Source organism: Theobroma cacao, chromosome 2, assembly GCF_000208745.1.
Source record: "Theobroma cacao cultivar B97-61/B2 chromosome 2, Criollo_cocoa_genome_V2, whole genome shotgun sequence".
NCBI classification, from domain to species: domain Eukaryota; kingdom Viridiplantae; phylum Streptophyta; class Magnoliopsida; order Malvales; family Malvaceae; genus Theobroma; species Theobroma cacao.
The window spans coordinates 38,156,580-38,181,210 of NC_030851.1; the positions used below are offsets into that span (position 1 = coordinate 38,156,580).

At 34.5% G+C, this 24,631-nt stretch overlaps 3 protein-coding genes across 3 annotated transcripts; 1 reads left to right on the forward strand and 2 right to left on the reverse strand.

Annotated features, from left to right (window-relative positions):
* On the reverse strand, positions 686–4,673 carry LOC18610051 (aspartate-semialdehyde dehydrogenase). Its single transcript, XM_007045494.2, has 7 exons — positions 3,888–4,673; positions 3,118–3,204; positions 2,956–3,000; positions 2,763–2,858; positions 2,533–2,634; positions 1,214–1,368; positions 686–1,136 (listed from the first exon to the last, which is right to left on the reverse strand). The coding sequence occupies exons 1-7, from the start codon at positions 4,443–4,445 to the stop codon at positions 1,055–1,057; spliced, it is 1,125 nt and encodes a 374-aa protein (XP_007045556.1). The 5' UTR covers positions 4,446–4,673; the 3' UTR covers positions 686–1,054.
* Positions 5,837–7,704, forward strand: LOC18610052 (pentatricopeptide repeat-containing protein At1g61870, mitochondrial). The gene has a single exon (XM_007045495.2). The coding sequence runs from the start codon at positions 5,955–5,957 to the stop codon at positions 7,140–7,142; it is 1,188 nt and encodes a 395-aa protein (XP_007045557.2). The 5' UTR covers positions 5,837–5,954; the 3' UTR covers positions 7,143–7,704.
* LOC18610053 (ADP-ribosylation factor GTPase-activating protein AGD4) lies at positions 7,921–24,481 on the reverse strand. Its single transcript, XM_007045496.2, has 19 exons — positions 24,260–24,481; positions 23,752–23,828; positions 22,990–23,090; positions 21,202–21,272; positions 20,179–20,241; positions 18,872–18,916; positions 18,342–18,407; positions 17,658–17,705; positions 17,453–17,548; positions 17,303–17,344; positions 16,347–16,562; positions 16,092–16,223; positions 14,550–14,765; positions 13,022–13,108; positions 12,653–12,907; positions 11,769–11,887; positions 10,318–10,408; positions 9,271–9,734; positions 7,921–8,390 (listed from the first exon to the last, which is right to left on the reverse strand). Exons 1-19 carry the CDS (start codon positions 24,305–24,307, stop codon positions 8,276–8,278), a joined length of 2,352 nt encoding a protein of 783 aa, XP_007045558.2. The 5' UTR covers positions 24,308–24,481; the 3' UTR covers positions 7,921–8,275.

The window sequence follows — 24,631 nt, forward strand, 5'->3', positions numbered from 1 at the left end:
CATTAGTTTAGATTTGCTTAAAAACACCTTGGTAATCCAAGTCTGCAGAAACTGGGGGGATTCTTTACCTTTGGCAAGGGTGAAAGCTATGCCTTATTTTACCAAGAAAGATACAAGAGAAAAAGAAGCCCAATCTGTTTTTTCCCTGACAAGGAATTCTCTCCTTCTCAGGGGAGAAGAAGGCATATATTTTTTGTCCAAAAGGAGTGATGCTTAGACGTGCTTTGAATCCTTTGATAGAATCACACTTTGATGGAATCTTGCCTTGCTACCCTTTTAAGCTTGGGGAAGATGGATAACTTGGCTTGCCATGATGAATGGGAGATACCCTTCATGCAGCAGTTTAAGTTTCCTACTATGTTTCCCTTTTGAATTCTCAAGTATTGAGTGACTGGAATTTTAGCTTTGCTTGATTACCTGAATTACTCAAATTCCCGCAAACTTGACAATAAACAAATTCAGAATATTCTTTGAATTGAAGTTCAAGTAACTGGCCAGTAGAATTTTCTTCATGGACACAATCAGTCACAGTCACTGCTGATGTTCAAAGTAGTCCTTTGATAGTTTATATGATCACAACAACACGCCTGGTAGACTAGCTCAATCGAATTGACTCAATGTGTTCTTCAGGTTCTGTTAACAGCAATTGTATAGTGTTTTCACTTTTCACTATTAATTTTCTGCATTGAAATGTAAAATTGGCGAACTAGGCGCATACATAATCTGCAGCTATGAAGTTCTAAGTTGACCACTGGAGCCGAATGCAGCCTGATGTCCCGCAAGTAGGACTAATTTACAAGATCATGTAAACAAAATTCTCCTCCAAGAGGAGATATTAGTGCAAATAAATATACTTTCGAAGACAAAACATCAAACATCAAGCACCAAGCTACAAACCTAATTTGTTTATGCTACAACAAGACATTCAAAATTTTGTTCAACCTCACCAAGATAATAAATATCTGCATTTGAAGACCAAAATAAATGAACTAGATGCCAGTGAGTTCAATTCTGATTGACTGGATGAATTTACCCAAGCAAGATCATAAGTAGATTATAACAGCAGCTCGGCAATCTGAACAGCATTAAGTGCAGCTCCCTTACGTACTTGGTCACCACAAACAAAGATGTCCAACCTATTTGAAGACTTCATATTAGCATGCAAATCCTCTAGAAAAGGACAAATAAAAATGCAGGGAAAGAGGAATTTTACCCATGATTTCCTTCTTGAGATACATCCCGGCGAATTCTGCCAACTGCAACATCATCTTTGTTTGACACCTCCAATGGCGTAGGGAAGTGATTAGAAGCCCGATCATCAATAACTACTACTCCAGGAGCATTTTTCAAAATTTCTCTTGCTGTTTCCTGATCAACAGAACAATTAACAAAAGACGAGTTTAAAATAAAACCAAAGCTACATTGCTCATGACAAAGATATGTTTTTGGGCCAGAAACAGGAAATCAGAAGACTCTTCTATATAGGAACAGATGTAGCCAAGCTTTTTAATAACTTGTGCTGTACTTTTAACAATTAAAACGCACACACACGCAATGACATAAGCTTTGATTTAATCTTATATCTTTCATCATTCTAATCTCTTACATTCACAACCCTTTTGAATAAAATAGCAATTATGTCTTGATGGAAAGACAACATAGCATTTAATGTAATGTATTCTTTTATTAAATTTAAGCTAACACATTCTCAGGATCCAATTGTTAAAACATCATAAAATTTACTTGTATAATATTTGAGACTCAACAAATGATTGCAATTTGAAAAAGATACCAGAGAACAAATAGTAATATAAAGTATTATATAATTCACAGTATGTTTGTGAGCGCACTCTCTCTTTAAGATCAATAGCAATAAAACATCTTTCCAAGTTATCTTAAGATAGCATGAAATAAGATTTAGGATAAACAAGCTCTAAAAAAAGTATATCAACTTCAGATAAATTGCCATGGGCTAGCCAAAAATGAATTGGCATTGTTTTTAAACAGGAAAACTCTGATTTTGGTTTCTAGTTTGAAAATCTGATGCTCTTATTTCTGCTGTAGTCTGCTCCATTTTCTCCAATATTGACCACTATGGTTAGGGATGATATAAATTTGGGGTCCTAGGCTGCTTTACTAGTATTGTACTACATATAACATATTTGACAACATTGTCCTCAATAATGTGAATTGAATGTATGACGTCTCTTCCATTTCTAATTTTCTTTCTTCTAGTTATATAAATTAGAACAAAATCTGAATTTAAACCTAAGCCACTCTTTACATCTTCCATCCCCAGAGATAAAAATGATGAAAGGAAAAGGGGGGGGAAAAAACTCACAACTACAAGTACAACCAGCTAAAAAAATTACTAAAAAAGAGCTTAAAATGACAAAAGATGAATTTAATGCATGTAAATGTCCTAGATGTAGCTATAATGACAGAAGAAGGCAAATGTTTGTGACATGTTCTTCAATTTTATTTCATATATTGATGATGAAATTGTCAATTCACAAAATTATAAAACATTACCTCGTCAAGGGGCTTCTCAAACTGAAGATTCACACTCTCAGCATGTGCACGCATCACAGGAACTCGTATGCATGTGGCAGTCACTTTGACATTCATGTCGTTCTGAGATAAGGGAAAGGACAATCGTGTAAGACAAAACATGTTTCTATTACAAATCTCATTCTCCAGAAAGTTCAAAGGAAAAAGATATATTAGATGATTTCATATATCAGAACCCTTTAACTACTTACCCAGATTTTCCTTGTCTCTTTTACCATTTTCATTTCCTCTTCATTATATCCATTCTCAAGAACAGGGGCGTTATGTGAGAACAAATTAAAAGCATACTGCAAAAGCAAAAGGAATAAAAGAAAATTATAATAAACTTAATGAGATGAAAAGATATTCATAAATTTATGGATACTGTGAAACAAATATACATACTTGTTGGTTAAAGATATTACAAGTTGGTGGTTTCCCTTCCAGGACCTAAAAACAAATGCAGCAAGAAATTGATTTAAAAGAAAAAATTAGTCAAATGCTCAGATAGACAAGTAAACAATAAAATCAAAAAGAGGGAAAAAAAAAAAAACTGCATCAAATAACCTCACGGGTTTGTAGCTCAAGCTCATGCATGGCAGCAGCACCAGCACCACTAGCTGCCTGATATGTACTAACCACCATACGGGTCACCTGCAACATGGCATGAACAGAATCAATGCTTGAATCATACGTTGTCAGGCAAGCATCAGATATTTAAGTTGCTTGATGCAGCATAGGAAAAACTTAGGCAGTGAAAATGGCAAAAGCTCAAAACAAGGAACAATTGACATTCTGCCCTAAAGATTCAAAATATATTTTTTTCCTTTCTCAGTATCTAATTAAAGTTTCAGTTAAAATTAATCCACCATAAAATACAAACAACCTAAATCATTATATCATACTAATTAAAACTCTAATAGTTCATTTCTTGCCTAGTAGCTTTTACAAGCAATCAATTATTCATCTAACTTCAAACTTGCTATGACTTCAATTTGTTACCTATTAGTTTTGCCAAACAATCCCTTCATTCCTGTTTCTATTTTACTTTGCTTTATATTGTACGTCTGCAAGAGAAACAACCCAATCTAAAGTAAATGGCTAAGATTGTTATATGTGGGAATATCATATAAAGGCTATAGACTGTTTCCATAACAATACATTTTGTACTCTCCATTACTTGAGCACTTTAAAACATCATCCATCTAATAAAACCCAAATGCAGCATCAAACAAATGATGCAAAAACAATTTCTACATAAGGCTTAGTCTACCAATCAAAAATTTTCAGTATACATAAAGTTAATAACCCCAAATGATGGAAACTTCATCTTATACCTTAGAATGGCGATGAAGAGGGGTAGCAGCCATTAAGCAAATGATAGTAGAACAATTCGGATTCGCTATCAAAGCACCCTTGTTCATCCCAACTTTAATCCCATCCATTGCTTCCGGATTCACTTCAGGAATCACTAAGGGCACTCCATCAACCATTCGAAACGCCGAGCTGTTATCCACCACAATGGCACCTTTCTCAATCGCAATGGGACCGAACTCTTTGCTTATCGACCCACCAGCACTAAAGAGCGCGATGTCGACGTCGTCAAAGCTGTCGGCGGTGAGTTCCTGGACAGTAAAGTTGCGGTCTTGGAAGGAAACGGATTTGCCAGCGGAGCGTTTGGAGGCGAGGAGCTTGAGGGAGCGGTAAGGGAAACCCCGGTCAGAGAGGACGGAAAGGAATTCTTGACCGACGGCGCCAGTGACGCCTACGACGGCGACGGAAGGGCCCGATTCTTGGAAGGACATGCGTACTTTGGTAGGGAATTTGCTGGTTTGGAGTTTGGGCTTTGGGGTGGAAAGGAAATGGGGTTTGAGAGGGTGGCTGAGAGAGGCCATTGTGAAGACTAAAGAGTGATGGGGTTTAAGCTTCAAGAAAGAAATGGGTGTGATTCGAAGGAAGGGTTTTAGCCTTTCAGGACAAGCAGAGAAAGGGATGGTGCTGGCTGCTGACTGCTCTTCCTTCTAAATTTTGTGTGCGCTGAAAGCTGAATAAGTGAATAAAGATGATGGGAAAGGTTTCAACTTTGATGGTTTTGGACTCGTAGAAGTCGGACCAATGTTTTTCCTCGGACGGGATTGCTGTATGTCCTGCCATAACTCTTGCCGTATAATACAATATATACAATACATTATACGTATGATATATGATATAATATGATATTAATAAAAAATTATATATACTTGTAATTATATCTTGTTTGATCAAATATTGAAAACATATTTACGATACATGAACATATCTTGTACAATACAATAGATGCATTTTTTATAAACTTAATTGAAATTTGACTTTTAACAATATGGAAATGGTTATATTATATATTAGTAATAGCACTTTTATATATAAAGATTTTTTATTTATTATGAATTAATTTTCTCTTATTTTATAAATTGTATCGTACTTATATCAACATAAAATTTTTTATATCTTCCAATTATTTGAGATAAAATTCAAAGTTTAATGGAGAAGATATCTCTTTAGGGATAATAATTATTTTTCTAAGTTCATTGTTATTTTAACTTTGTAGAATGAAATTAACCTCTTATTGAAATATTAAAATTTTGGATATTTTTAAATTATTCAGACGATTTATATGAAAATATTTGAATTTATATAATATGATGTATTTTTATTTTTAATTCGATTTTTCCATATTCAATATAACAATATGAAAAGGTTGAAACATTAATCATGTCAGTAAAAACTAAGGATGAATATGTTTTCTTATTTTTTATAAAAAATCAATTTTAAAAAATAAAACTACCCATTTTTTCTTTTTACATAACCTATTTTCTGTTTTTAAAACACTATTTTTTTACCTCTTTCACCCACATAATGGGTGTACCAAATTCTAGTAACTTTTATATGTTAAAGCGATAGTAATTATAATTATAGTAAAAGCTCAAGAAATTAAGTATTTAATACCTTATGAAAAAGCTAAAATGAGATTTTAGAGGTTAAAAGAATTTAAAAATGTTAATAAGAATGTCCTTTCAAATATTTGATTGAAAAAATTTAATAAAATTATTAAACACAAAATTATTTTTATTTTTTAAAATAATTACTACCTAATAAAATATTTTTAAAAAACCCCTTTTAGCATCACCCCGCAAAGATTGGATTCTGGCCCAAGCTCCTGCAAGCTTGGGCCATGTGCCCCAAATCAACCTAGCCCCAAAAGAGTAAAACTTTCTACACTAAACAATAATAAACTTTCCATTACGGTCACCTTTTGTATTACTTTAACTTGAATACACCTTTTTGGAAATTCTCTTTCCTTTTTCCGAAGGGATACTAAAACCCTACTCTCTCCCCCATTTCCCCCAGCTTCAGCACTAGACAACATGGCTTCCATCTTCAAGAACCCAAGACTGGCAATCCCCAAATCATTGTTCTCCACTCAAACTCAAAAACCAAACCCTCCGTTTCCTTCTTTCAAAGCCGCGAAATCTGCCATCATATCGGAAAAAAACCCTGAAAAGCTAGCAGAAATCTTCCAACAATGTTTGCATTTGCCCACTTTCCTCCGGCACCGCCCCATCTACCACCTCTCCATCCGCAAGCTAGCTCGTGCCAACCGCCTCGACCTCGTGGACAGCCTCCTCCAAGCCCAAAAGCTCCATTCTCAAAATGCCTCTGCCCGCAAGTCTGAAGGGTTTTGGATCCGTCTCATTATGCTTTACTCAAATGCGGGGATGGTCCCGCAAGCACTACAGACCCTCGAAGATTTGTGTCAAAACAGGTATTCTATTGTATCCGAAAAATCCCTTTGTGCTATTCTTACAGTTTATCTAAACAATGGGATGTTTGAGCAAATTTACGAAAGCTTTAAGACAATTCCTGAAAAGCTTGGCGTTAAGCCCAGTGTTGTATCGCATAACTTGATTTTGAAAGCGTTTGTGAAAGAGAATAAGCTTGAATCCGCACTCGAATGGGTTGAGAAAATGGATGTGAGTCCTAATATTGCTACTTATAATATATTGTTAGGTGGTTATTTGAAGAATGGGGATGAGAATGGATTTGATGGGGCTATGAAAGAGGTTTCCAGGAAAGGTTTAGAGGGCAATTTAACTACTTATAATCATAGGATTTCGAGGTTCTGTAAGAGTAAGGAATGTGCTAGGGCTAACAAGTTGTTGGATGAGATGGTTTCGAAAGGGGTGAAGCCGAATTCTGCTAGTTACAATACTATTATTGATGGATTTTGTAGGATAGAGGATTTGGAATCGGCTAGGAAAGTTTTGGACAAGATGCTGAGTGATGGGTATGTTTTGCCTTGTTCATTTACTTATTATACTTTGCTTAGGAGCATGGTGAAGGAAGGAGAGTTTGATTCGGCTTTGGAAATGAGTATGGAATCTATAAAGAGGAAGTGGGTTCCTCCATTTGAGGCAATGGAAGGTCTGGTTAAAGGGTTGGTGGAAAGGTCAAGATCAGAGGAGGCTAAGCAAGTTGTTGAGAAGATGAAAAAGAGGCTTAAAGGGGATGCCCTAGAGTCATGGGGCAAAATTGAAGCTGCTCTCCCTTTATAGAAGCCATGGAAGGTCTGGTTAAAAGGGTTGGTGGTGGAAATGTCAAGGTCAGAGGGGGTAAAACAAGTTGTTAAGAAATTGATAAAGAGACTAAGAGGGAATGTGCACAAAGCTGCTCTTCCTCCATTGGACTATGGAGATCAATTCAGTCCTCACAAGATATGATCATTTGCTATATGGTGAAACGGCTATCAAACCTTCAATTTAAACAATTTTTTTCATGTCCGATATATCTAGTGATTTTATGTTTTGTACACATTTTTGGAGAAGTGTTCTGATTGTAGCTGTTTAGTTTGGTTAGCTGGTGATGATGTTGCAATTTTGAGCGACAATGGATGATTGCTAAGAAATAATAACCGTTGGAAATTTTGGCTTGGTCTTGCTCCTTCAAGCATTTTCGTTTTTTCTTCTTTTGGGCATTTGAAAGGCTGAGAAAGACTTTTTTTTTTTTTTTGGGTACATAAAATGTTCACCTCTGCTTCTAAAAAAGGAAAAAGAGTTCGGCTCTGCATTGCACCTAATAATAACTTTCCATTGTAAATCATTAGATACATTTGTGATTTCTTTTGCAAATCAAATTTCATGGTTGGAACATCATATGAAATTGTAGTATTCATTGGATTTTAAGTTTGTTGATGAAGGGTGTTTTAGCTAACACGTGTGTGTGTGTGTGTGTATTAAGTTCTTTGCAAGATAACAGAGCCCAATCTCTGTGACCCCATGCAGCAAACTTTAAGACAACATAATAACTTTTCGCTATGCTTAAATAATCTGAAACTGGATTCAGGAAACAATCAAGGAAAATTGGCCATTATGCCTTAAATATATTGTTACATACAACCAACTGACCATCAAATTTAATTTTCCCCCGAATTTTAGAGACATTAGTTTGTAAAAATTTGGAAAATACAATCAACAGAGGAAAAAAAAATCATTCGAAGCACAACAGGAGCAAATTAGCACTCAAGACTGCATCTAGTTTTTAAGCATAGGAGAAATAATTCAGTAGAAAACGTCAACAGATTCGAAGAGGATCAAAGGCTCTTATTCTGGTAATAGGCAACAACAGCCAACATAAGTGAAAATCACGGGAACAGAAGCAGGCTTACACATTTGAGGAAACCAAGTCTCTTTCACTGGCTTTCGCTGAGCAAAATAAATAGCTCCTCATCTGTGATTGCTCCCTTCTCCATAGCCCTCTCTAATGCGCTTAATCCCCCACCATCTTTAATTGATGGTCGAGCACCTCTGTGTAGTATTGGCAAATTAAATCCACTTAGCCAAGAGAGATGAGACTAATAAATGCTGCAGTATTACATTCGAAGGCAATCTTTAACTTATATAAATCCTCTTTATCAAGCACTATTTTAGCAGAGAAATCAAGATACTGAACGATGAAAGTCTGTTAACCATATGAAATAGGTTTAATGAATAATTTGGTATGATCTACTCTAGTAAAGCTTCCATCTCCAGATTTAGGAACATATATGTATATATGTATATAAAGTAAGGATTTTAATATGGTAAGCATTATTTATAGCTTGTACACATACAAAATGAAACTCAGCACACACCTACACCACGTGACAGCCCTCTAGACCAATGACATCTCGTTAAGGGGATTCACACCACCATGTGTGATCCAGTGCCAAAGTACCCTCGAGTCCACATGATAGTACCCCCAAAATGACTCTAATACCACTTTAGACATGACCACATCATATGTGTACTAAAGTGATCTTAGACATATATAAAGGGTTGACCACCTTAACCTAAAAGCATAAACTTTTAGGTTGAGGCCCAAGCTTGTGACTGGTATCAGAGCCACTCTAAGAATACTATCATGCGGACAGGGGCACCACAGCATCAAACCCCGGTGTGGTTCACCCTGACAAGGGTGCTAGGATTGGCAAGAGAGTTGTCCCATGGTGCAGGTGTATGTTGAGTCCCATGCAAGAGGTGTACTACAGTGATCTTGGGCATATGTAGAAAAAGGTCCCCTCACTTAATATTGACTTTTGGGTTGGAGGCCATGCTAAAATTAGTAACATTCAGGCTAGGACACGTCTATTTGTCTGAACTTTCAGATTTCTTATGCGTAAGTGTTTATGCAAAATATGCAGCCTACCTTCTTAGTAGATGCTTTGCAAATGTGTTGTTCCCAATAGAAATGCAATAGTGCAAAGGAGTCCTGCCATGGAAGTCGCGCATATTTATATCAGCACCAAATTGCAGCAGCAGTTCAACCATCACAGGATTGCCACATTGGCATGCCAGATGCAACACTGAACAACCTTGTAGACAATTCCCTGGGTCATTTGAATCCTTGATTCTCTGACAGGCTGATGGATCATACTGTTTCCTTTCCTCTTTGTGGCTATCAAGTGATGAATCTTGTGCATCAATATGGTGATACGACTCAATGCTAACAACATCATCAAAGGTGGTATTGATGATATTGGTGTCTGACATTGCAATTAGACGATATACTTCTTGTAAATTATCCGTCTTAACTGCTTGCCAGATGTTTGTTGAGTTAGGAGGAACTCCAGGTAGTGTTCCATCTCTGATGATTAGCAATTTTTCTACATACTGGTTAAGAGCAAGGAATGATGTTAGGCTTTGTATTAAAATTCACACCTCTTATCATAGCAGTGTGAGAGATGAAAGACTAATCTAAACACCATGGAGACTAATCTAAACACCATGGTGTTTTCATTGACGATAATTGGCATATTTTCTAAAGGGATAGGTGTGTATGTGTGCCTATGCACCTGCTTTTCAGCTTAAATACAACTTCAGGCATATAGAACAGAGAAAGCAACAAGAAATAATCTAAAATATGAAGAGTAACACATAATGTCCTAGAAAGATCCTTTTCTTTCTTGCATAAGAAGCTAAATAATCCACAGATCAATGTAGAAGTGATTACGAGTAGCAGAAGACTAATATTTTAAATAATACCACATTTTTTTCCTGCTATTACTTCAAGCAGCAAATATGCTAGAAGAAGATCCCTGCTGACTAAAAACCCAGCCAACCACCCCATGAGTTAAATGGCACAATGCAAGGAGGACTGGGAGACAAGGAAGAAGAAGGAAATAAAGCAATGCATAGATGGGAAACATGAATTTCAGTGCATGGAGACCAAGAGAAATAAAATGCAACCGAATACCTTAGCATGAATGTATTTCTCTTTATGGGAAATAGCATCTTTGGCACATGGTTTTATAATTGATGTGCTAATAGCATTTGTATCATCCACTCTGCAAAGAATTACATCCAACAGGAATTAGAAAGCAGACTATTGTATCAATAGCTACTAGAAAACAAATGAAGCTATCCAGTTAACCAGTTACCAATCATCAATTCAACCATTACCATCTTTCATTTCCTCAAATTCACATATAACAACTTAGATGATTATCAAGCTAACATAACTAACAAAAACAGCGAACCTTTTGGGCATATTTGACACACTAGTTATGAGGGGCAAAAGGGTGCAATAAGGAAGAGAAAAGGATGCAATAACTCTTATCCTATGTCATATTAATGCAGACAAGAACGAAAACAAAATAGGATGAGGGGATTTTTTTTTTCTCAAAAACAAAAAGAGTAAAATATACCCTCATTATATTAAATACTATTTTAACAAAAAAGACAACTTTTTCCATTTTAAAAGCTCATCATTTTCAAGATAAAGCATAAGAATTAAATATATTGATAAGAAACAATCCTTTCACTTAACACTTCAATGTCATCTTAGACAGTAATTCTTGTTGGCAAAAAAAATGGTAATGAAAAATAGTTGCTTCAAAAATATGACTAGACGAAGGAGTGGGACATCTCTTCATGAACTGTTCCCTACTTTTATAAATTACATTTCGGAAGATCTGAGATGACAAAGTTTAAGCATGTGTAAACATAAAGCTGCTGCTGATCCATGTGCTAAGAAATGTTATACAAGTTGGATCAGTGTATTTTTAAGTATGACCATGATTTCTCTCAAGAGACAACATGTTTAATAGACATTATGTTATTTTTGTACTTAGCTCCTTAACGTTGTTTCAATAAGAATTCTTACTTGTTATGATAATTTTGTTTATCATCTATAAGGCATAAATATTTTTAATTTCAAATAATGACAAAAGTGGTTTTAGGTGTAAACTATTTTTTGAACACAAAAAGACCACCAAAGGTTATAGGATTTCTATACTTCCTCATAATTAAGATATTATGTTAACCTAATTTAAATTATTTAGAGAAGATTTTTAGATATCACATTAAAACTAACATACGAAAAGGGAAAAATACAAAATTTGTTTTCTGAGAAACAAATAATAGAGAAAAACAATGCCCCAATCATACAAAATCTATATTTAACAAGATAGGAAGACAAATAAAGCAAACTTAATGCTGAGAAAATAAATAATAATAATAATAATAATAATAAAGCAAATTAATTTTCTTCCTTGCCTGATCTTCTATACCATATGTTTAACACTGGATGCTTCTATGAGATATAAACAATTATAAATTTACAATTAGCCAATGGAATAGCATTCACAAATTAACAGATTTGTAATAGCAGCATTTTATTTGCTGTTTAACCTGAGGAAATCTTACCTTTCATTCTTAAGGAGAGAACCTTCCCATACAGAGTTACAATAAGCATTGCCCAGAGTACGAAATAATTCCACGATTGAAGGTTCCCACACTTTGACATCTAACGTCAAAGATCTCACCTGCACAAAGTAGAAAAGTATTCTTTTATTGGAGACTCTTAAAATGAATGAAACCTTATTATCTGCCTGGTCCCTCCTATCTGTTCTTTTGACTGTTAAATTTTCCTTATTTTGCTACTTAAAATAGTAAGCAAACTGTCATTCAACTCATGAAATTCAGAGTAAGGAATTTAACAGCATGACTCATATTGTCCACCAGATATGGGCAAACTACTTATAAATCAGTGACAGCAAAGTCAGTTGTAAGTATAGAAGCTGGTTTGAAATTGCATAACAGCCTGGTGCAGCACCCAATCGTGTAGGATATGAAGGGAATTAGGCACTTTAAAAGGCGATAATGTGAAATTAAATTCAACAATCTAATATATGTCATCTAAAATGGAGGAATTCTTACCTGCGCACACGGATTGCCCAGGTAGTAATAATTAAGACATGGTATATGCATTTAGTGTAGTTTCATGAAAGTAAAAGGTGGAAAGTGTAATATCCAAAACAACAATACCAAGAATAGTAAGAAGCGGCAACCTAATACTGTTCAATTCCCTGCTATGGAAATAAAATTTTGGAAGCTTAAAAAAGGTACATCAGCTAACAGTGGACACTAATTTTTAGTGGTATCAAGGGAATGAGCTCCATGTTTCTAATAGACCTCAAACAGCTAGAAGACCAAATGTTGATTATTGATATAAATTCAAAACGATTATAGCAAAAATTAACAAATACTACAAGCAAAAAAAAGAGGCCATAAATTCAAACAAATTGCACCTTTGAAATGTGAACACCAAGATTCCGATGAACACCTGAGCATTCAATGCATAATAATATGCCAAGATTGAGAGATGCCCAATCAGGTTCAGGAGCACTGCACTCTGCACAAATATCATTTCCAGGAATTTCTCTAAAGACTGAAGAAACAGGCTCTGCTCTGTTTCCTATCCAGTCAATCTCTAAACTACCAAGGCTATCAAGTGACCTAACATCAGAAGTAGCTCGGCAAGCATAATCATTATTGTCCACATGCTTTTTTCCATGATGCAGCCACAACAGACAAACAAATTAGTGTTAGTAACAATTTCATGTGAATTACTTTTTCAATATCATTTAAAAAAATGGCTTTAAAAGGAAAAAAAGTACCTGCTGCAGGATATGAGAATTCAAAAGAGATGTAATAACCGCAGTTATCTTGTTTACCCAGTCCATTCTATCTGCCCCATTTTCAGCCTGCCCGAACCAGTTTGACAAAAAGTATAGCATAAAAATCACAAAGAAAACATCAATTTCGAGCATAATTTAGAAAGTTTGAAAAATATTGTCCTTTGTTTTCCTTATATTCAATTATCTAATTCAAGATCTAATTGAATAATTTGTTTCACACTCAAGTTTGTACGAGAGAATTTCATCCATGCTTCTCGCTCTTTTTAGGGGCACCATATTATGCTGGTGGGAGTGCAAAGTTATAGGCAGCAAGGAATAAAAGCTATTGTTTAGGAACACTTCCATTCCAATTTTGCTTTCATTAATATAACGAAACAGGAAAGGGCATAATTAGAGCAACTTTGATAAAATCAGGCTTATCCAAAAAAGAAGTAAAAGACTTTGAAAATCACAGCAGATCTTATAAATCAGCACTATTGTACACTTCCTCCATTCATCAAGCATTTTTCAGTCATTAAAATCTAAATAAACAAATTTGTCAACCAAGTTAGCGCCACATAACCTAATCATTTTTTAATCTCAATAGGGCTTCACCAAGGGCAACTGCCTTTCTTCTTTGGATTTTCTTGAGGACCTCCTTACAACAAATACTCTAATTCCACACATTTCTAGACTTCGTCAAATTGTTTTTATGGCATTCCAAACTGTCCAGATACTTCTAGTGGATAATGTATCAAAACAACTTATCACCAGCTTTCCTCATGTCTCTTCACTAAACTTCTTTCATTTTCATATTTGGTGCATTAGATCATTTGTTCTGTTAAAATTAGCCTTGTTCGCACTCCTTTGGTGAATTGTAGTGATTTTTTCCCTTTATCTATCTCAAAATGTCTGCAATGCATTTAAACTCAAGCTCATACACTGGCAGAATCATCATGTCATTGATCCTATGGGTTTACTATTCTAACAGAAGTATAAATTTTCAGTTTTGGTACTTTTGATTCTGATTTCGCACTGGCATCTTCTGTATCATTGAAAATAAATGCTAGCAACATATGGAGAGGCTATACAACCTGCTTCATCTTTCAAATAATTCCATTCTATAAAATTGTTACGGAAATTGATTCCATTTTCCAATTTTTTTTTCAATCCTGAAGATATTAAAGTGATTTATTATAAACTGTTCAACACCTTGCTAAAACAGCAACCTAGCAAAATACATTTACGTGCCTAGTACCTTCATCTTGCAACATTAGATCAGGGGTTCAAACTTTAGTCAACCTTAAATAGCTAAAATTAAGGCTTCATAAGAGAACTGATAGTACACATTAAGTCACAAGCAAATGTCCAACAATACCAGCAAGAACAATATACTAAGCCTATACATACTATTTATGATCAGCTAAATGTGTCATATTGCAACTTTGCTATTTTTAGGATCATCCCCTTGATAAGTTCAGCAAAAGTGAAGTGAAAAAATTACAATGACCAAAATCAATTAAATCACCTGCAATGTGTAAGTTTTCAGTGGAGATATAATTCTGAAACAAAGTCGTAAATCTGTATCCTCTGCATCCATCTTTATTGTTGAAGTATGAAGATCAACAGTATGACAGCCCAAAGTTTCTTCGTTAAATGATGATGACCGATTATGCCTTGCACGAAATCTAGCAAATACACCACTATTTTGTTCAGCTGAACCAGTGTAATGATGGTGAGAGCCCTGGAAATAAAGCAAATAAAGTAAATATCATGCCTCATCAAGATCATTTTCACAACATAAGCTCATGAATGTTTCATTTTTCAATCACATTTCTGTAAAACCAGAGAATTTATGTAATACTTCTTTCATAGAACCCACTCTTGCATGCAATCTTCTATCTATACATATCATGCTTGTCGGTTTTCAAATCAATTCAAATATCTGAATATCTAAGCAATTTCAAAATAGAAATGTACAAAAGGAGAAAACACTAAACCGAACACTCTATTAGGGGAAAAATGAACCACTTAAAAAGATGTAGTGGCCTTTCAGGTTGCCAATGTCATAAACACTCATGTATAAACATATACATATATACAATAATAAACATGTGAAATAGCATTAGGCGCTAGATACTTGGACAGCCTATAAGAACTTTTGCTCTAGCTATCTTAAAGAATAAGTTCCTAGCAATTAGAAGTCAAAAGATTATGCATAAGAGTTAGCTTTACCTATAAACACAACTGAACAAGCAATCAATCTACAGGTAAAAAGAAAAGTAATGCACACCCCACTGGCAAATCAAAAGTTTATGATAAAGTATACTCGTGCAACTTAAAAGCCTTTCTTTCTCTCTTTCTACCAGAAAAAAGAAACATAATGCACCTTACCTCTATAATATTTAATTTCAATTATAGAATAAAGTAAGTCCATGCAGGTTTCTAAACAGTTGAGCTCAAACACTTTGGAAGAACTGGCTGAAAAAGAAGGTTTAAATATCTTAATTTTTCAGGTAGATACAGCTTTTTACCATTTTGAGCATATCCAAAATTACCGTCTGTTTTAATTAATATGAGAGATGAGGACTGACAGTAAAGAAATGAAATAAGTGACGTGATATAAATTTCAATGTCTCTTGTTTAGATATAGAGTTTTTGACACACATTTTGTCACTACCTCTATTGGATTTTATTGAAAAACCAAGTAGAATTACATTAACTAGTCTCTTTGCTCTGCCAATCAAACCACATTTGGAGAGATGAAAATTGGGGCAAAGAGAAATGATAGGTCTGGTCTGTTCTCTTCTAAGCTTGCTATCTCAAAACGAATTAATCATCTCTCTCCATCACTTCTTTTCTCTCTACTTCTCTCAGTCAGAAAAAGACTGTCGTAGTGCAATAAAACCATACAAGCACTTAATTATCTATGTCAAACATCCTCAAATTTGCCAAAAGCATAAATTAGCAACCATTAACACTAAAATCCAGGTGAAGGTACATGTCCCCATTATCAACAATAATAATTAAAAGAGATCAACCAATGACAGTAAAAGGTAATATAACATACCATTGGTTTGATACCCTTATTCCTATAATAGTATAAAGTCCCTTGACTATCAAGTACAAAGAACCTCCTCTTCCAATCTCCCCTCAAACTTGAAGAACGTTTTAACAAATATCCTTGTTTGATTGTCTGGACCTGCAAATCAATGAAAAAAAGAAGTTTATTCCATTTCTCCAAGTAATACCATTGATGAAATAGAGATGATGCCAATATGAAAATACCAGCTTAAGAAAAAGACTATGAAGATCAATCACTCACCTCCCCATTTGTTGAGGACTGCATAATTGCTTCTATGTTTTTGTCCGAATTCATGCCAATAACATGAATGCGATCAGCACTTGTTGAAGGCTCTAGGTTACTAGAAGCTCGCAAACTGTCTATCTCAGCTTGAGTCCTGAATTCTTGTATACGCTTTTCAAGCTTATCTTGCTCAGCATTTGCTAATTCTTTTGATTGTTGAGCATATGTCAATACCTGTTATAGAAAAGTCAATGCATTCATCAATTGAGACCTTATAGCAAAGCAATCGAATCAGATTATGTTAGATTCAATGACAAGGACAGGCAGGGTAAGGGCATGGGATCACAAAGCCACCTGTTCAAAATTCAAAATGACAAGCGTCCACAGATTCTACACACAACATGCACATCTAACAGAAAGAATTCAAGAATCTCAAAGAAGGATTAAGTACACAACTAGATGGTTCTAGCATATGATAAATTTTAATGCATTTACACAGACAAAGAGTGTCATTTGAAATGGAATCTCCCAAAAAAAATAAAATAAAACACAACACAAAGCTGTCTCTGTCTGTGTCTGTGCCTATCTCTTTACACATTGTAACTGTGAACATTCACAAATAAATGAATAATCATATGCTTGCAAACAGAAAAGAGAATAAGGAAGAAGTATGCATATAAATAGTCTCTATACGAAGAGAAAGTGTTCCCATAATTGCATGGATTATTTAGGTAAATCAAAATTCATTTATAATCGCCAATACAAGCATCCAACACTATACTCATAGCTATTCGGAGTGCTAACTCTTCTGTGGAGAATTTTCCAAAAATCAATGGTTCAACTGACTACATGTCATTAACTTGTTTAACATCATGGAAAAGAACAACCCTCAGTTAATAAATAATCCAATTAATTGGACAGTAGTAACAACACCTTCCTCTCATTTTTCTATGATATAAAAGATAAAATATTACCTGGTGAATAAATGGCTCTAACTGGCTCAATAAGTCATACCCCTATGACAAAAAGAAATCAATCATATTTAGTCCACACACAATGACTTGTATAAAAAACTCAGTCTAGGGAGAAAAATTAAGAAACAAATTATAAAAAGAAATACAAACCAGCTTAAAATATCTAAGATGGGCATCCATAATTGCACTTATAGATTCCAGAAACTCATACTTCTTTTTTGCTTCTATATTCATTAGCGCATTTACCTGTTTTCCTTAAAGCACAACGAAAAGTCACCAAATGAAGAATGAAATAAAATGGAAATATAACTTTAAAGTAAATAAACTGGGAGATTTGTAGCTGTAGTTAACATACTAAATTGAAGCGGCTTCTCTCAAAAGCAGATTTTGAATTCTGTAGATCCTGTCAGAAACAAAATCCAATCCAATTCAACTCAGAATACAAGCAAGGTTAATTTTATGATGAAAAGACAACTCCACTCTGCAGACAAGTTTGGACAGTTATCAAGAAAACACAACATAAGGGATGGGATAATGATATGGTATAATGTGAACAAATAATGCCTTTATTAGCAAAAACCACCCTGTATGAGCTATTAGATACTGGAAACAAAGTAATGGACCTTCTAAGCAGAAAAGGCCGGATTATGCAAAAATTAGTTGGTAACTGGAAGCATAATTTCTTGAAATGCACGTAAGCAAAGATATAAATCAATCATTCATGTAAGTTGTCAAGAAAGTAGACACAACACATCAGGATATATAGTTCCAAAAACATAGAGGATTGCAATAATTACAAGCTAAAAAAATTTCAGATTCATAATCTATGGTCCAGTGAAACAGGTTTCTTTTCTTTTTTCCTTTTTCTTTTTAATGGTACTGAAACAGTATCTGTAAACTAATTAGTGAACCAGATTCGGTATAGCATTATAATGAAAGAACAAGTGAAACATACAAAGGATAGTATAAGAATGGCATCTCTCAACCTTTTTAAAAACATGCGAGAAGTCAATAATTACACAACAAGGAAAGAGCATACCTCCTCTAGCTCAGCAACAATATCTCCTCGTGTATTCCTCTTCAATGACACAAACTTTTCACGTGCCTGGCAGAGTGGCATTACAGACCATTTAGTGAAAAGCATTATATTTTACAGGAATCAGGAACATGAAGCTTCTAATGTCTATAATGTTAAAACTTCTACAAGGCATATCCATCTGCATCACATTTATATTCTCAGCACCTGTATTAGTAAATTCATTGGAGAGCTTATTTAGAAATGAGACATCTTCATTAATGTTAGCCACATAATGTTCAAGATAGTAAACTAGCAATATATCTGTCGGCTGCAAGGGATATCTAGATTTCAGAGCACAGAAGAAATGAACACCGAGAGAGAGAGAGAGAGACAATGAAGAGATCCAAACTGTCATTAATACAAAAGGTTTTCTACATGACTAAATGATTAAATATGCATTACAAAAAAATTTTAAATAATCAGTATTTTCCCTTACTGATATCCAAATTCAATAATTAAGCCAGAAAGGAAGTTTTAATTGTCTTTAATACCTGATCATATGCATTGATAGCTTTGTCAAACCGCCGACGAGACTCCTGCAAAAGACAGAGGATAAAAGCTATGAGACAAATTGGGAGGGGAGGGGGAATGAAGACATGAATTTAGCTCTAGACTCTACCCTAATTAGCAAGAAAGAAAAGTTATTAAAAAATGTTGAGTTCTTCAATAATGAATGCAACCATTACGTTTTTCATCTGATTTTTTGCTACCTCCCAATCTCCCACAGTCCCACCATCTAAATTAAATGCATTTTAAGGACGCATTTCAACCAATCCTGAAAATATTTGGCTTCCACATTTATGAACATGTAGATCCATTATGTTCATCCACAATGAGTGCTTATGTTGGCAATATACAATCTCTCCTAAAAGACTTAGTAATGCCATAAATTGGATAAGAAACACTGTAATATCTCTTGTGCAAAAAAGGAACATCATATGGCTCAATCATTGGTTCTTCCATTAATTTGAGGGTCCTATATTTTCCTCAACATTCTGAATTTCAGATTCCAAGGAGGATTGCTCAATTATGTTAGAAAGGGCTTCATTTCCAAAGATGATAAAAAAGGAAACAAAGAAAAATTAATATAAAAAAGTACATGGCAAAAGTAAAGTAACATTTTTACTTAGAGTTCAAAAAATAACAAATAAAACCTATTTTTTTAGGCTAGAAGCAAAATACATGAATGCATAATGTGGTAACAGATAATCAGAAAAAAAAAAAGGAAGAAGCGTCAAACATTTAAGTTGAAATAAAAGGAGGTGGGAAGACAAGAAAAAATGAAAATACTAAACTATAGAAGTAAAAAGACCTCAAAAGTGCGATGTGAAGGATTGTTTATAGTGGTGGAAAGATTTCAATGAGGTAAGGCCTCCTCAAAAGTGTCTTAACTAATCAGAACATATCACATCAATAGACAAAAAAATGAAGAACATGACGAGCAATCTTTTGCTACAAAACCAAAGTTATGTGTTTCACAGAAATTGGTCATCCTATGTCATAAAGTGCACAAATGTGGAATTTAAAGATTTACAAGAAAATCCAAAGAAAGTGTGGCTCTCTTTAACAACCCCCATTTCAAGCACATGGAGTCAAGGTTTCAACGAAAATTTTCAACAAAGGAGTGATTAAGTTCCTCTCTCACTGACCCAGTTTCCTTTAAATTTTAAAAAGTTTAATGTACACACATATAGACTGGAGAAAGTAGGCTTAATAATAATAATGTCAATTCCAAAGAAATTGATGATCAAATCAGCAATTTTAGAAAAACAAATTTCAGTGAACAGCTTATCTTTACCTTTGCTTCTTGCAAATCAACAGTCATAAAGTGCATTAGCCGATCAATTAACACATGCTCCACCTGTAACAGGTATTCTTTGAAATCTCAGATACAAAATTGAGCATGAGCATCCCAAAAAGAACATTCATAAGATAAGTAACTAATCTCTCGGGCATGTAACAAGATAGGAGGCAAATGTAATACTGACTGTCAAATATAAGAAGTATTTAAAAAAAAAAAAGTGCTTGTCTTAAGTTATGCAGCAGGCGCCTCAAGATTGTTAGCCTCTTCACGCACAGCAAATATGTTCAGTGTCCACTAGTGCTATTATTTTTAAAGAGCAAGGTAGCCTAACCAGATTGAACACAAAGGCATCTGATAGCAACTAAAGAACTCACAAAGTAACTGCATATGTAGAAATTAACATGTTAAATACTTTTTTGGAGTGAAGCTACAATCTGATCATTGAATCTATTTTCAATTTCAAAAGATAATGTCGTAAGATTGCATATAACTAAGGTAAAAGTCCATCCTCTTTACCATATAGCCGCTTATTTCCTCATTAAAAGCGGGTTGAAGGAGTTGATACCTTATATACACACACCTATGTTTCTATAAGCACAAGTTCTAAAGGCACATGATATCTGTCATCTAGAAGCTCATCTTCCCATTAAGAATAACTTTTCACACTTATGTTGAGGGTAAAGGTAAAGTGATTGTGACATCTGAAGAATAATTTTCCAATCTAATCTCACTAACAAATCCTTCACGCATGGTTTATTAGTTCACACAACTTTAAAACATACTCAAGAATATGTCATACAGATCTACATATACCTGCGGCACCAAACACTATGTAATCATGCACAATGAATTCAAGAAAGAAAAAGAAAAACTGAATGTTACTGGTCAAAGAAAATAGCATGTGCTAAAGTGTTGCTAGTAAATAGATACATTTGGAATAAGCATTAATGAAACAAAGGCTAATTATCCCCTTGTTATTAAAGAATCATTTTATTTGGATGGTAAATTAATACTCACTTGTGAACGTAGCAACTCCTTATAGCTAGCAAGCTCACGAAAGGCATTGATGAACTTGGACATGATCGGGCCTAGAAAAGGGAAACATGTAAAAGTTCTTAAGGTAAAATCTTCAATCTTTCAGCTAGAATATTCTATCTTCAACATCACAAGCAGCTATTTTGTTTTTGAAAGTCAGACCCATCATATTCCTTTTCATTTTATATTTTAATTTTTTATATGTAAAATTGTGTGAGATACAACAAATGGGGTAAAATATTAGTTGGCACACATACAAAATCACCTCAACCTCACCTAAGAAGCAAGTGGACTACGACCTGATAAAATATCCATTTAGGAAAATGGAACAGAGGTTATAACATTTGGGAACAGGCAGCAAGTTCGAATGAAAGAGGTTACCTCTAATTAGTAAGTTAATGGACCAAAATGATTATCTCCCTATCTCTTCCAGCAAGACAACTCAACCACCAGATGAGATGTAGGGCAGCCAGAATAAAGAGTAGAAAAAAAATACAGACCATCTCTTTCCAGCAGCCAAACAATGAAATAATAAAACATAGACCAGTTTCACCCATCTTGTTTTCAGAAAAACGCCCACATACCGTATGCCATCTCTATTCAATTAAAATCCCCAAAAATATGGTTCCAACCAGCTTCCAAACAAAGATCTTAAGAGACACCATGATATTCCAGGCACTCATTGAGGAAAATATTTTACTAGCACCACCATCAGCACATTGTCATAGCGCCTGACAGAAAATATTCCTGGTTCAACTTTGGGAAGTTTCCATCAGTCCGAGGTTAGTCAGGTCACAGGGAACTCAGATCCTCTAGCCCAACTAACAGGTAGCTTCCTTCCACAGCTAAACCAAACAAAGTAAGAACACAAGCTTCATTTGTCATTCATAATGGTATAATAGATTTCTCCACCATCCTCTAGAAAATAAGCATTCCATATATATGCATTTGAACCAGATGGAAAAGCTAACTTTACAGAAGCTTCTCATTTCCATTGTGCTCTCCCATATAATTCAGCCTCACTGCTAAATGTCTTCCTACAACATATTTTACACCAGTCACACTCCTCCAAAGGCCTCCCTCTCCCTAAGAAATTATTAAAATCATTTTCCTAAAAGTCTAAAACCTCAATTTACTCACCTAACTTTTAACTCTGGAACAGGGGGACATCATTCAATGAAGAAGAATATTTTAAGGTAAGCTGAACGGCTAGATGTATCCATTCATCCCCCCATCTTGTTTAGACCCAAGACCTCTCCTTTTAAAGTGAGAAAGGTCCAATATGCTGCTTCACCATATCTAGCACTGTGAATAAGAGTGCATACTTCTAACTATTCACCAAGTGATCTGAAAACTAACTTCATTTGCCACCCAATGGAATCTCCTAACACTTCTTTCCTTTATGTTCTAAATACATTATACTCTAACAAGATGAACATAAGGGCTTCAACTGTAAATCAAACAATGAAAAAGAAATCGCCTTTCAATAGAATTTGATATGCAAAAACCCAAAAAGCAAATTTGTCTAATAGTTTTTGGCTTTCTGCCATTGATTGAGCACAGAAATTTACTTGTCAGAAGTCACTGAGCAGTAAAAACCACACACAGTGCAGAGTCAAATGCACATCTGTGTTCATGATCCGGTAATTGACAAAACTAGTAACACTAGAATGAAAGCTTTAAACCCAATCAAAATCATTAAGATTCATTTGTACAAAACAACCGAGCTAACATTGTAGTTAAAAAGTAGTATGAAGACACATTGACTACCTCCTATAGAGACACTAACAGGATCATCTTGTCCACCACCAAATGCTTCTAAAGAATCAGCAAAGCTAGTTTCTCCATTATATGCTTCTCCAAGAGCTGCCCTGCAAAAGAAATAGAGATACAGCAAAATAAAGAAATGAATAAATGTATACACAAATACACATACACAGAAACAGAGAGAGAAATCTTAGCTAATTTTTTTGTATTGTTACAATTTAAATTGCTGATGTGAACCCTTTTTCCCCTTTTTTTTTGGGTTGTCAGCAATAAAGTTAATCATGTCCACATTATTATTGTAGCACAAATAATACAATACAGGGGAGAAAGGACAAACTGGAAGTCAGATGTTAAGGGAAAGAAGGCAGCCATAACAAAGATACATTGGCATCAGAGGCCAAATTTTGAACCCATACAAAACTGCTGTTTTTCAATGTAGAATTCAGGGCACTTAGAATATTTGTCAGGTAGTATCATGTGGAAGAGGCAAGAGAAATAGTAATCAAAGGTACAAAACTAGTACTAAGAGTGAAAAAGATAGAAATTCTGTATATTATAAGAAAAACTTGCTAGCATGAAAAACAAAACCTAGATAAATTATGATTGACATGAATTAAATCCAAGCATTTCTAACAGATTGACAAAGCAAATCCAATGCTACAAGTAAAAGTTTTAGCAAATATATGTACATGTATATGTATATGTATATGTATGTGTGTGTGTGTGTGCGTATACAGAGAGAAAGAGAGAGAGAGAGATACATACATAAACTTCTTACTTCCTTTGTATAGTCTTTGACAGCGGTCTTTCAACTCATCAGCCGTGAACTCTAAAGAACATAGCTGTTCAATTAACAAACATATTAGAACCAATTTTTTTTTTCATAATTCAAAAAAAAATAATGCCAATGAAATCATGAAGTCTATTTATATATGGCAAAATAAAAATAAGCCATTATTTGACCAACACTATTTTTTTCATAAATAAAAAATGGAATAAACAACTGCTAATTAGCACAGATTCAACCAAAAAACAAAACCACGGCGGATCCAAACAACGGATTTAATCGAATTTTGATTATTCACTTAAAAAAAATCAATTGAAACTGATTTTCATTCAACTAAAACGGTTAGAATTTGTATCACAATCCGATTCAAAAAGAATAATTATGCAGCGATTGATTGGCTAGGAAATCAAAAGAAATAAAAAAATAAATATAATTCTGGACTCACAAATGAGTAATAACGAAAATGTGGAGAACTTTTTGAGTTACCTGCTTTTGAAACATAGGGGAATCTTCTAGCTTGATAAAGGCCGCCATTGATAATTTGCTTCTTTTTTCTTTTAATTTATATTTATTTTTCGAATTGCAACACTGAAATATCTCAGGGTCTGTGTCTCGGATCCAGAATGAAAATGTTGGAATGGAAATGCTTGTCGCTGTTCAATGAGAAATTTTGGTGGACCGCCAAGAACTGAAAATCTATGCTAACGACTAATAATTGATACCAACTGAGCTGGATTTCACGTGTTTGCCGGGGGGTGATATGGGACACAGTAGGTTTGGGCCTAAAACCCAAACCTAATAGTAAATACAAACTGGGCCTAAAATTGGACTGGTCCTAAGGGCCTTCTGAATTACCCG